At 37.9% G+C, this 13,866-nt stretch overlaps 1 protein-coding gene across 1 annotated transcript in view; it reads left to right on the top strand.

The window, feature by feature from the left end:
* The window catches only part of MDN1 (midasin AAA ATPase 1), a 179,395-nt gene that overhangs the window by 108,231 nt on the left and 57,298 nt on the right, over positions 1-13,866 (top strand). The window contains exons 48-58 of the mRNA XM_030809472.1: positions 110-321; positions 640-860; positions 2,106-2,219; positions 4,277-4,409; positions 5,430-5,545; positions 6,715-6,848; positions 10,835-10,992; positions 11,218-11,338; positions 12,037-12,247; positions 12,594-12,825; positions 13,181-13,307. Of these exons, the coding sequence (XP_030665332.1) occupies positions 110-321; positions 640-860; positions 2,106-2,219; positions 4,277-4,409; positions 5,430-5,545; positions 6,715-6,848; positions 10,835-10,992; positions 11,218-11,338; positions 12,037-12,247; positions 12,594-12,825; positions 13,181-13,307 (1,779 nt within the window). The remainder of the gene's footprint in view (positions 1-109; positions 322-639; positions 861-2,105; positions 2,220-4,276; positions 4,410-5,429; positions 5,546-6,714; positions 6,849-10,834; positions 10,993-11,217; positions 11,339-12,036; positions 12,248-12,593; positions 12,826-13,180; positions 13,308-13,866) is intronic.

Raw genomic sequence — 13,866 nt, 5'->3', positions numbered from 1 at the left:
ATTAAAAGTTGTTGTAAGGTGGTCACATGGACTATTATTACTTTGCTGTTTTTTGGGGAATATCACTTTTATGTTGGTACCACTGTATTGTGTTTTTGTCTCCTACAAGCTTGTACAGGCTTTACTGGAGAAACATGCTTCTTCTTTGCGAGCACATGAAAACTGGGGAGACTCCATTCTTGGCATGGGACTGTGGCCAGATTCTGTGCACTCAGCTCTCTTTGCTACTGAAGATTCTCACCTGTCTACAGTCCGAAGAGACGGACAGATCTTAGCATATTGTCTCAACAGGATGAGCATGAAAACCAGCAGCTGGACAAGGTCAGTGGAGCCTTCAGCTTGTGTCTCTGGTTTCTTGGCTGGTTTTTGTTTTTGCTGGAAATGGTCAGGACACAATATATTTAACTGGAGCATTCTGTGGCCATTTATTATGTAGCTGTCATAGCTTTATTGTTCATTGTGATATTGCTCCCTATTGATTGTTTATTAGGTATGTTTTAACTTTCTTCCTCTGTGGGAGACTCTCCTTTTCTCTCTTACCTTTGATCCAATATTTGTGAAAGAGGTTTTCTCAGTTATTTGGAATGTGAAATAAAAGATTATTCTAGTACTGAGTTTGTTCATTCAAATGAATTTCAGGAGTCAGCCTCTTACCTTGCAAGACTTAGAGAAAATTATGCAGTCCCCCAGCCCTGAGAACCTGAAATTCAATGCAGTCGAAGTGAATACTTACTGGATCGATGAACCAGATGTTTTGGCCATGGCTGTTAAATTGCTCATAGAAAGAGCAACCAATCAGGATTGGATGCTCAGAGTTAAATGGCTTTATCATTTAGCCAGGAATATACCGCAGGGGCTTGGTGAGTAGAACAGCTTAATTTGTCCACTGATGTGATTTATATACACTTATGCTATTTAAGTGCCTCAGCAGCTGTGTTAATCTGTGACTACACTGTTAAAATTACAGTTGGGAGGTCTCCTAGGAAGAAATTTGTGGTCTAGCATTACTGTTAAGGAGCAAGTCTGCCTGTAGATGTGTCACAAGATAAACTTTTGTTTCCATGTTATCCTTAGCATTTCAGGACATAGTCACCTTCCTAACAAATTCAAAAGGAAAGCATACTGTATTATTTTACTTTTTAGTTTTGAACATCTGCTTTTTGTGCTGTACTACTGCTACAGAACCATTCTATATGGGAAAGGTATTGGTTTTGATAAATGCATTTCCTCTAAAAGTATATAAGATTCTAATCTTATTTTAGTTCCAGTGCTCCATGTTGTCACACTTGGAGTTATCCCTTGGTATCTGTGGGGGATTGATACGAGGAATCTCCCTCTCCCACCCAGAGGCACCAACATACGTGGACACTAAGACCCTTTATATAAAATGGGATAGTATTTTCATATACCCTACACACATCCTCCTGTATGCATTAAATCACCTCTGGATTACTTATAATACCTAATACAATGTAAATGCTATGTAAATAGTTGTTGTAGTATGTTGTTTTAAAATTTGTATTATTTTTGTTGTATTTTTATTTTTTGTTTTTTCAAAATTTTTGAATATTTTTGATCTGTAGTTGGTTGAATTCCACAGATGTGGAACCCTCAGATATGGAGGGCCACCTGTACTTTCTTTGTAGTTCTTTCATTTTAAGAGAGGACAAAGCAACAATAACAACATTGCTTGAATTGTAAAGTACAGAACATGGAATTTGTTGGTGGAGATTAAGTAATTGAGTTTACATGAGCCTTTCTACTTCATGAGAATTTGTCAATAAGCCCATGGATGTTTATAATATTTTGTAACACATGTGGTCATCTGTCTAAATATATGTAGAGAATTTTTAGAAATATTTTTATCTATGTTGTCCTATACGATAGCCACTAGCCAGCCACAGAGGGCTACTAAAATGTAAATGTAGATTAGATTTAAAAAAAAAATAAAAAATCCAGTCCTTTAGTTGCACTGGCCACATTTCAGGTCTTCATATGTGACTAGTGGTTATTCTATGCAGTTGTAGAACATTTTCATCACTGCAGAACGTTCAATTGAATAGCACTGCTTTAGAGTCTAACACTGGTTTCGCCTTCTTCCACAGAGTCCATACAAATTCATTTGGAAGCCAGTGCTGCATCTCTCAGGAATTTTTACTCACATTCCCTCTCAGGTGCAGTCAGTAATGTTTTCAAAATATTACAACCAAATACAACAGGTATGCGCTTTTGATTTCTAGCTCTCAGCACTGTTTTGGAAACTTATCTTTTGAGTTTATGGGGAAAAGATCTGACTTGCTAGAGGTCTCAACATAACAGTATTTTTTAGAAGACTCATGATATGCAGAAGCAAATTCTCCCTCTTTTTTTTTGAAACTACCTTTTTTTTTTTTTTTTTTTTTTAAGGGACAGGGTCTTACTAAGTTGCCCAGGGTCGTCTTGATATCCTGGCCTCAAACAATCCTCTTGCTTTGGCCTCCCAAAGTGTTGGGACTAGAGGCTTGAGCCACCATGCTTGGCTTGAAACTATCCATTTATCCTCCAGCTTCTGAAGGAGGCTGATGATATGCCATGGGGTGAAAAGAATCTAGGAGTTGGAACACTGGGCCCTGGTACCAACTCTGCCACAAACTGGCTTGGTAGATTTTTGGCTCATCATTCACTGTCTCTGCCTGTGTTTAGAAACTAGGGGAATTAAGCTCTTACTTCTCTGAGGTCCCTTCCACCCTTAACTTTGTGTTGTCTACCGGTATTGTTAGTAGGAAGAGTTTCAAACCACGAGATATTTGACTTAAAGGAAAGTTACACAGGGTCATTTAATTTAGGAAAATATAAAACTTTAATGATAGATGCGGTGACTTGTACCTGTGGTCCAGCTACCTGGGAGGTTGAGATAGGAGGATTGTGTAAGTCCAGGATTTTGAGGCTGCAGTGAGCTGTGATAGTGCCACTGACTGCATTCTAGCCTGGGCAACAGAGCCAGATCCTGTCTCTGAGAAAGCCTTGATGACAAAGTTATAAAACCATAGTGATAACAGAAATAGACATCTAAGATATCTGATCAAAGGAAGTATTCAAGATTTATTTTTTTAAAATAAGGAGTGAGAGAATAAACATTTCCTAGAACAGAGTAATATTAACTTGATTGGCACAAGCATTAATGAGGAAAATGGGCATTTTCACGACACCGGATTAAAAATGTTCTACCTCCATCTTCATTTGATGTTGATCAAAATATACCACTGGCCGTTTGGTTTAGAAAAAAATATGCATGATGCTTTTGTACTAAATAATTCCTTTATGTGCACTAAAGATCATGGAGTGAATGGGAAGAAATCAAACAATAGAGAAAAATACTTTGCTAGTCAAGTTGTGGCTGAACTAAGTCATGGTTTTCCACTATGAGAGGATTGTAACTTTTACAAACACAGTTCTACAGTAGCAGCTTTCATTTTCAGCAGGCATTGCCTGTCCTCTGTTGGAACACATTAGCTCCAACTGTCCTTTTCAGTTTTGTAGCCTTTTTATCTTACTGAGTGTTGGAATATGGGTTCCCTTCTTAATGTACCTGCTGTTCACAGTATGTCCTGGGTAGTCTGGGTAGTCTACTATATGGTGGATGCTTTTAAAACTTAAAGCGCTCCACTGAACCGTCCTGCCAGCTATCTTCAAATTAATGTTACCCTTTTTTGTGTCTTGCCTCCCTTCCTTGGGTTTTCACAACTTCTGGAGAGTGTCAGTCTCCTCCTGCTGCTTCACAGAAGTTGTGTCAAATGTGAGCCAGAGGATTGTGGGGCAGTATAATCTCTGATTATAGAGAATTTGTTTTTAAGTTTAAAAAATTGCATTGTTTTCTTAATGAAAACAGATAGTGAGGTGTATTCATTTTCTGCCGTGTACGTAATTTTTTTTTTTTTTTTTTAAGCTAATGGTGACCACTGTGTAATTTAGCCCATGGATTAGTGTGATCTCAGGAAGTGAACTCATTGGTTGGAATGTTGTATTCTAGTAGGGATTACCTTTATATCCTGCCTTGGAATGAACTTTCAGGACATACAGATACTTTGCATTTGGTAAAGATAGAGTGTAAAAGCTATTAAACCCTGTTGTTCTAGTATTATGGGATGAAACTCTTGGTATTTACTGGTTCAACCTCTTCCCCATCAGGATTCAATATGCTCAAAGTAAAACAATGAAAATATTCAACTGAAACTTCCCAGGCAAGGAGTTTAATTCCAATATTTCTGATTTTTGTTTTGTTCTGTTTTTAAACTAGATGAATTTGTGATCCCTCTGGATCCCCGATGGAATATGCAGGCTCTGGACATGATTAGAAATTTGATGGACTTTGACCCACAAACGGACCAGCCTGACCAGCTCTTTGCCCATTTAGAATCAGCTGCAAACAAGTAAGTGAAACCTGCTGCTCTGGGCACTGTTTGCCTCACTGGCGTCTCAGATTATACCTTTCCTAAGAATCTGTCAAATAGCTTATGTGTGTTGAATTTTGTGAACCTGAGAAGTTGTGGTGTGTTGGACATGATTTCCTTTATCGTATGATAATCATATTTTCTACTGTTTTCTGTTTTTGTTTTGCTTTTGAGACAGGGTCTAGCTCTGTCACTGAGGCTGGAGTGCAGTGGCATAATCTTGGATCACTGCAACCACTGCCTCCTGGGCTTAAGCCATCCTCCCACCTCAGCCTCCCAAGTAGCTCGGACTACAGGTACACACCACCACACGTGGCTAATTTTTGTACTTTTTTGTAGAGACAGGGTTTTGCCATGTTGCCCAGACTGGTCTTAAACTTCTGAGCTTAAGTGATCCACCTGCCTCATTCTCCCAAAGTGCCGGGATTATAGGTGTGAGCCACTGTGCCCAGCCTGGTTTTTGTTTGATTCCCAGCAACTCCTCCCATTTTCACCTACTTGTTTTTACTTGTCTCTTCCTCAGCCATCTGTCTGTCCACATCATTTCCTGTCCTCAAATGTTGGAGACATAATAGCACCTCCATACTTATGTACACACTCACATATGAATTTACATAATTTTCAAAGTGAATCCACAAGTATAGTGTGTACCTCAGAGGTTGCCTTGCAAGCTACCAGCCTCCTACTCCTCTGCTCCACCAACTCCTCCATTTCTACCATGGCCACTCTGAAGAGTTCACAATGCAGTTTGTCAGATCATGACAGACCAAGGCCTGGCAGTCTACCTAGACCCAGCTTTCTCCATCCATCGATCTTCTTTCCTTTCACCTTAGTAGTTGTCATTTTCATCTCCATCTCTTTAGTCCAAGATTTGCAGAGGCAGGAGAGGAATGGCAGGATGAAGGACCCTGATGTTCCAAGTGTTCCACCAAATAGAGGATATGATTGAAAATGTTATTAACCGATAGCTACTTGTTAGTTTTTTGAATCTCATTCCAGGACAATCATATATCTTGACCGGGAAAAACGGGTTTTTACTGAAGCAAATTTGGTTTCTGTTGGTAGCAAAAAGCTAAGAGATAGTGTTTTGAGAATGTCCTTTGAATTCCATCAAGGTAAGAACATTTACCTTTTGTGTTCTCTAATTAAGCATCTGATTGCATAATGTTGCTAAAGTTGAGAGGCATATTCAGCAGCTGCTGCTGTTTACTGGTTTCTTTTAATCTGCTGGCCTGATTTTAAACATGTCCCCTTACTCAGTAGTAATGACTAACATTTACTGAGCACTTACTTTGTGCCAGGTGCTTAGCTAAATGCTTTTTATGTGTCCTTGATCTCATTTACTTTTTATAGCCACCTGTGATATAGGTCCCCATGTTGTTAGTGAGGAAAGGGAGACACGGAGATGCTCAAGGTCACATCTCTAGCAAGTAACAGAGCCACTTGAAAACTAGGTCTGTCGGCTAAAAAGTACATATTCATAAGCATTTATTATAGGGGGGAGCATTTCTCCCATCTTTATTTTTTGTTAATTGAAAAGATAGTTGTGCTTGTTGGAAAAAATTCAAACTTTTAAAGTATAAAAATTGAAAAAGTTCATCTTTACATCAGCTACTGTTAGTAATAGTTTCATTTATATTTTCTCATGTCTATTGGTATTAACTATCCATCTAAACATATGTACTTAGTTTTCATTTTATACTTAAATACTTGTATAAAATATACATTTTTTTCTTTATAATCTGCATTTTTCAGTGAGACATTATTTACATCTGTAGGTATACATGCCTCATTTGCCAAGTTTAATAATACGGATTGAACATCCCTAATATGAAAATTTGAAATCTGAAATGCTCCAAAATCAGGAACTTTTTGAGCACTGACATGATGCTACAAATGGAAAATTTTATACCTGACCTCATATGATGAGCCATGGTCAAAATGCAGTCCAAACTTTGTTTCATGCACAAAATTATTAAAAATATTATAAAATAGAAAATTTGGACGATGTGTTTCCCCAAGATACCTCATTATGTATATGCAAAGATTCCAAAATCAAAAAAAAAAAAATTCAAAATCTGAAAGACTTCTGATTCTAAGCATTTCAGATAAGAGACACTCAACCTGTAGTAGGCAAAGAATTTGCTTTTGCTTTTGCTCTTTCAAAATTGACCTTTATACTGGGGATAACATTTAAGTTCTAGATTACAGTTTATTTTGAAAATGTCCAGAGATTATTTTAAATCTGATGAAATGTTCTCATTTTATTTATGTCGACTCTCAGATCCAGAAAGCTATCACACTCTGCCCCATGAAATTGTGGTCAATCTTGCTGCTTTTTTTGAACTTTGTGATGCGCTAGTCCTGCTCTGGGTACAGTCCTCCCAGGGAATGGTGTCTGATGCCAGTGTCAATGAGGTAAGGAACTGCACTTTGTTTTATTTTTAAACAACAAAATTTATCTTTCTTGGCATAAAGATTCTTAGGGCTAAGACTAACTTTAGTGTTGTTATATGCCCAATATTATTTAAGAAACTTATTCTTAACAGTTTTAAATATACCTATACACATATTTAAAATCTTTATTGGGGTATAATTTATATATTATAAACTGCATACATTTAAAGTGTATAAGTCTTGACATGTATACACCTATGAAACCATTATCACAGTCAAGATAATGAACATATCCATCACCCCCAAAGGTTTCCTCATTCCCTTTTTGTATTTTCTTCTTTCCTGCTCCCACCCACAACAAGGTAGCCATTGATCTGCTCTCTGTTACTGTGGATCAGTTGTATTTTCTGTAGGTGGAATTATGCAGTATATATACTTTTTTGTTTATCTTCCACTCAGCATTGTGATTTGGAGATGCATCCATGTGGTTTCATGTATCAGTCGTTCATTCCTCTTTATTGCTGAGTAGTATTCCATTGTGTGGATCTACTAGTTTTTTTATTCGTTCACCTGTTGTTAGATTGTAACAGTTATATTTTAATCCACTTAAATCCTCTTAGACATTATTGTCACATGTGGATTAAATGGAGTTTTTAATCCAGATCATTCTAGTAAGTCTAGTAAAGTAGAGTAGCCGGTCTTAAACTTTTTGATCTCTGCCTCTATACTCAAAGGTTCTCAGAAACTCCAAAGATGTTACATCTGTCAGTTTTTACATATTAAGAACTAAATCTGAAAAATATAAAAAAACCCATAAATTTGCTTAAAAATACATTAGCAAAGAATTTCATGTTAATATGAATAACTTATTTTCAATAAAAAATAGCAATTTCTAAAATAAAATTTGAGAAATGTGGAACTGTTGTACATTCCTGCAAGTCTCTGTATGTCTGGCTTCTGAGAAGATAGATTCTTGTAGTATGTTGTTTGGGATAAAGTTTATGAAGAAAAACTGGCCTCCTATAGTTAGGAGGTTGGAAAGGGGAGGAATATTTTAGTAATCATTTCGTGTAATTTCAAATATTCTTATTTGATGGCACACCAACAATGACAAGTAGTTTTGTAAGGGTTATTTGCAATGGAAAATCTGAGCAAATAATCAGTGAACTTCTTGTGTTAAAATTCATTGGCCACGGCCAGGTGCGGTGGCTCATGCCTGTAACCTCAGGACTTTGGGAGGCTGAGGTGGGCAGATCACGAGGTCAGGAGATCGAGACCATCCTGGCTAACACAGTGAAACCCCATCTCTACTAAAAATACAAAAAATTAGCCAGGCATGGTGGCGGGCGCCTGCAGTCCCAGCTACTCGGGAGGCAGGAGAATCGCTTGAACCCAGGAGGCAGAGGTTGCAGTGAGTCAAGATCGTGCCATTGCACTCCAGCCTGGGGGACAGAGCAACACTCTGTCTAAAAAAAAATAGAATTCATTGGCCTAGTTTGCACCTTGGATGGACTTTGACCTTGCATTAGTTTATAGCTCGTGCATTGGTAACTTGGAAAATATTGTTCACTGAGTTGGCACATTTCATTCTTCAATATAAATAAGTAAAAAGTCACACTTGTGAAAAATCACACATCTCTTCAGAAAAATTGTTACCAGGAAGTCATCAAACTCTGTTTTCCAGAATTTTTTTTGAGACATAGTCTCGCTCTCTCGCCCATGCTGGAATGCAATGGCGTAATCTCAGCTCATTGCCGACCTCCACCTCTTAGGTTCAAGCGATTCTCCTGCCTCAGCCTCCCGAGTAGCTGGGACTACAGGCACGCACCACCACACCTGGGTAATTTTTGTATTTTTAGTGGAGACAGGGTTTCATCATGTTGGTCAGGCTGGTCTTGAACTCCTGACCTCAGGTGACCCACCTGCGTCGGCCTCTGTAAATGCTGGGATTACAGGCATGAGCCACCATTCCAGGCCAGTTTTGCAGAATTCTAAGTTTTGCTTAAAAGCTGAAATTTTATCATGGCAACATATATCCTCAATTTTTTTTTTTTTTTTTGGAGACGGAGTTTCTCTCTTGTTGCCCAGGCTGGAGTGCAGTGGTGCCATCTTGGCTCACTGCAACCTCCGCCTGCTGGTTTCAAGTGATTCTCCTGCTTCAGCCTCCCCAGTAGATGGGATTACAGGTGCGTGCCACCATGCTCAGCTAATTTTTTGTATTTTTAGTGGAGATAGGGTTTCACCATGTTGGCCAGGCTGGTCTGGAACTCCTTACCTCAGATGATCTGCCTGCCTCAGCCTCCCAGAATGCTGGGATTACAGGTGTGAACCACCGCACCCGGCCTCTCAATTGTTTTTCTTGAAGTGACAGGTTCACATCATTGATTTTCAATACAGTGTCTGTCAGATAGTCATAATTTGCCTGTCAGTCCTCCTTTTTTTATACCATTAGTGTAAATGTCATCATAGTGAAAATGGCAAATAACATGATGTTATGAAAATAGCTTTGACTTCATGGAACCACTATAGGAAATCACTAATCTAGAAACAATGTTACTGTAAAAATGCGTCTTCAAAGAGCCATGTTGGAGACTCATATTACCTGATTTGCATTGCAACCCTGTATTAAACAAAACCGTACGGTATTGTCTAAGAATAGACATTTAGACCAATAAAACAGAGGATTCACAGATAGACTCCCCCCTCCCCTTCCCCATACATGGTCAGTTATTTTTGTTTTGTTTTTTGTTAAATATGCAAAGGTAATTTAATGCCAAAAAATGGTCTATTCAGTAAATGGTGATGGAAGAATTAGATGTTTATATAAAGTAAAATGAGCCTAACTGGGCATGGTGGCTCATGGCTATAATCCTAAGTACTTTGGGAGGCCTTGGTGGGTGGATCACCTGAGGTCAGGAGTTCGATACCAGGCTGGCTAACATGGTGAAACCCCGTCTCTACTAAAAATACAAAACAATTAGCTGGGTGTGGTGGCAGGCGCCTGTAATTCCAGCTACTCAGGAAGCTGAGGCAGGAGAATCACTTGAACCTGGGAGGCGGAGGTTGCAGTGAGCCGAGATTGCGCTATTGCACTCTAGCCTGGGCGATGGAGCAAGATGCTGTCTCAAAAAAAAAAGAGGGCCTTTACCCCTACCTCACATTATATGTAGTTACCTCAACATGGATGAAACCTTTAAAAATAGAATTGACACTATGAACTGGCTAAAAGAAAACATAGGAGAAGGTCTTTACAATCTAAGTATAGGCAAAGATTTTTTAGGATTCTTTCTAAATGAAAAAAATTGATAAATTGATTTCATCAAAATTTAAAACTTCTTCATAGATACCTTTATGAACATACTGTGACAAAATGAATATACTGGGAAAAACTGCTAACAAAGCACATAAATTCCATAAACTAGCTATAATACAACCCAGTTTATAAAATGAGCAAGACATCTGAATAGAATATCTTCTCGGAAGCTCTGAATGCCCAGTAAGAACTTTAAAAATTGTAATGTCATCAGTTATCAAAGAAATGTAACTTGAAACTACGGTGAGGTACCATCCACCAGAATAGAATTAAAATTAAAACTAAAGTTAAAATCATTAACAGCAAGTATTGGTAAAGAAATGGAACAACTGAAACTCTTCTGCACTTCTGGTCTGAGTACAAAATTGTACAGCTGCTTTGGAATACAGTTAGTAGTTTCTTATAAAATCTATACTTTGACCCAGCAATTCCATTTTCTCTAATAACTTTATGCTTCAAATACTAAGAGAAAAGATCTTCGCCTCTTCTGTCTGCCTTAATGTTCCTACATATATTCCAGTCCAGTCTTAGACTTTTCATGTATGTAAATTGAGCATTGATTAACAATTATAGCCTATGTTGTGTGTCTTTTCCCAGGAGATGTTGGTGAGCAGTCTTGGTTCACTTTGTTTTTATTTTTCTTCTTTTTTTAGTCTTTCTTCATGCCGTCTTATCTAAGAGACTTTGTTTTTAGATTTTAGGTTCTCTGCGGTGGCGGGACCGGTTCTGGACTGTGGCCGACACAGTAAAAGTAGATGCCCCAGGTCTGGCCCTTCTTGCCCTCCATTGGCACTGGGTTTTAAAACATCTGGTCCACCAGATCCCCCGACTTCTGATGAATTATGAAGACAAGTAAGATTCATATTTAGAGTAATAATGTCAATGATTACAGACAGATGTTAAGGATAAGATTTGGAACCGAAACTGTTTCTTCTTGCTTTATTGGTGAATTGGCATATTGGTGAATGTACAATTAAAAAAAAGAAAAAAGAAAGAAAGAAAATATTAATGGCTTGTCTTACTGTCTAGCATTTCCCCCTTTCCTTATTTCCCCTGTGCCCTTGTTGTCCTTTAAAGATACTACAAAGAAGTTCAGACTGTCTCAGAACATATTCAGAATTGTCTAGGGAGCCAGACTGGTGGCTTTGCTGGTATAAAGAAGTTGCAGAAGTTCCTGGGACGACCGTTTCCTTTTAAGGTACACCTGGAAGCATTTAGTAAATAAAAGAAATTTGACTACTTCTAAAGTCCTTCTGGAACTTGGGAACTGACGTTGTATAAGATTAATCCTTGTCTTCAAAGCATAACTCTTGCAGTTTTCCCTTGGCATCTGGGGGTGATTGGTTCCAGGATTCTCCTTGGATACAAACATCCAGGAAAGCCCAAGACTTTTATATAAAATGGCGTTGTGTGTGTATATAACCTATGTACACTTTATATCATCTCTAAATTACTTACAGTACCTCGTACAATGTAAACGCTCTGTAAATAGTGATTATACTGTATTGCTTAGGTAATAATGACAAGATAAAAAAATCCTTACGTGTTCAGGACAGACGCAACCATCCATTTTTCCCCTGAATATTTTCGACCCATGGTTGGTTGAATTGATGCGGAACCCGCAGATAACAAGAGGGCAGGCTCTATCCCATGAATCCTGTTTAGTAATTTGCTACATATTATCATCTTACATATTCCTGAGACCCTTAAGGCTGGGTAGAGAGTTAACTTTATTACCACTGTAAAATCTCTTGACAGCAACAGGAATAAACAAGTCTTTTGTTTTCTGGAAACATTAAGAATATATCATAAATTTATTCTGAGACCTGTAATAGGCTACTAAAGAAAACCACATTTGTGCTCTATAGTATGCTCTTGTGGGTTTTGTTGTTTCAGGACAAGCTGGTGGTGGAGTGTTTTTCACAACTGAAGGTCCTTAACAAAGTCCTTGCCATCAGGGAGCAGATGTCTGCCCTTGGGGAGAGTGGATGGCAGGAAGACATTAATCGTCTCCAAGTGGTTGCTTCTCAGTGGACATTAAAGAAAAGTCTCCTGCAAGCCTGGGGATTGATCCTCAGAGCAAATATTTTGGAAGATGTCAACCTAGGTAAAATATTCTAGCACTTGGCTAGCTGACAGATGCTCTGAAAATATCCTCTTGCTGGTAGTTAATAAGTTTCCCTTAGATTTTTCTTTTCTGGGTGATGTGAGGGGTAGAGTATATATACCTTTAAATAAGTGTCAGGCATAGGGCTAAACTTCACATATATTTTTAATTCCATCAGAATCATGTGGGTATTAATATCATTTCACAGATGAGAATCTCAAAGCTCAGGTTAAGGAGCTTAACTGGTTAGCTTGTTAAGCTTGCAGTCACATAGTAGGTTGTTGAGAATCTAGAGGCTGTACTCTTAACCACTGTACTCTGATACAACATTTGTCTTTTTGTCCAGATGAATTGAAGAATTTTGTGCATGCTCAGTGTTTAGAACTGAAAGCCAAAGGACTCTCACTTGGTTTTCTGGAGAAAAAGCGTGATGAAGCTTCCTCCCTGTCCCATCCAGACTTGACCTCCGTAATCCACCTTACCAGGAGTGTTCAGTTGTGGCCTGCAATGGAGTACCTGGCTATGCTTTGGCGGTACAAAGTGACAGCTGATTTTATGGCACAAGCTTGTCTCAGAAGGTAAACCATGCTTTCAGTTGTTTTCCTTGCAGGAACTTTTTTTCTTGGTTATTCTGTGTATCCTATACCCATAAACCAACCACAGACTTGATGGGGATGGTTACTGAAGCAGAGGGAAGTGATTTGCCATTTTGGAAAGCCAAAATTTATTGAAGGTTTTTTGTTTTTGGTTTTTTTTTTTTTTTTACTAGTTTTGACTCTACTTTAAAAGTCACTGGGAATTTTATCAGTAGAGTTGTTCATTTTTAGATAAATGTACTGTAAGTTTTATGTTACACTTTCCCTAATGTAGCAGCTTTCCAGTAGTTCATTGATAGTCCATACTCCACCCTCTCCCTCTTTATTTTTGGAACAGATGCAGCAAAAATCAACAACCCCAGATAAATGAGGAGATAAGTCATCTTATCTCATTTTGTCTTTATCACACACCTGTTACACCTCAAGAGCTTCGAGATCTGTGGTCCTTGCTGCATCATCAGAAGGTAAAAATCACAAGACATAAGCCTCCTTTACACTATGAGTTGATTAGATTTTCTGTGACAGACTGGTTGGAAAACATTTTATTTATTCTCAAAATTCCATATTGGAAACCTCAGGTTTTTTTGAATTGCCTCTTAAAGGGAAGAATTTTAAATATTCTTTTGTAGTAATTATGAGGGTATATTACAACTCTTATCACAGGAGTATTCATTTGGTTTCCAATTAAATGAGATGAAAATATTTGCTGCTTAAAATTTCCCAATTGCTCAAAAATATATTGTGAGAGTGTTTTTTATACTTTTTTGTACTTTTACTCTCTAATAAATTGAATATGAATACTGGTACACTCCGGTTAATAGAATTTCATTAGTACAGGTTTAAATAAAACTGTAAACATGTCACATTCCTTGACCAAGATGACTGGGGTGGCAGAGAAATGGAAAAATTTGGATTAATACCTTTAAACTTATGATAGTTTTAGATGGGTCTTAGAAGAAAGACCTAATAATTTATGGAGTCTTTCTCAGATATTCTCTTACCTAATTATTCCTTTATTTCTAG

Source organism: Nomascus leucogenys, chromosome 3, assembly GCF_006542625.1.
Source record: "Nomascus leucogenys isolate Asia chromosome 3, Asia_NLE_v1, whole genome shotgun sequence".
Taxonomy (NCBI): domain Eukaryota; kingdom Metazoa; phylum Chordata; class Mammalia; order Primates; family Hylobatidae; genus Nomascus; species Nomascus leucogenys.
The sequence above is the reverse complement of the archived record's forward strand: the minus strand, read 5'-3'. Positions and strand labels throughout refer to the sequence as shown.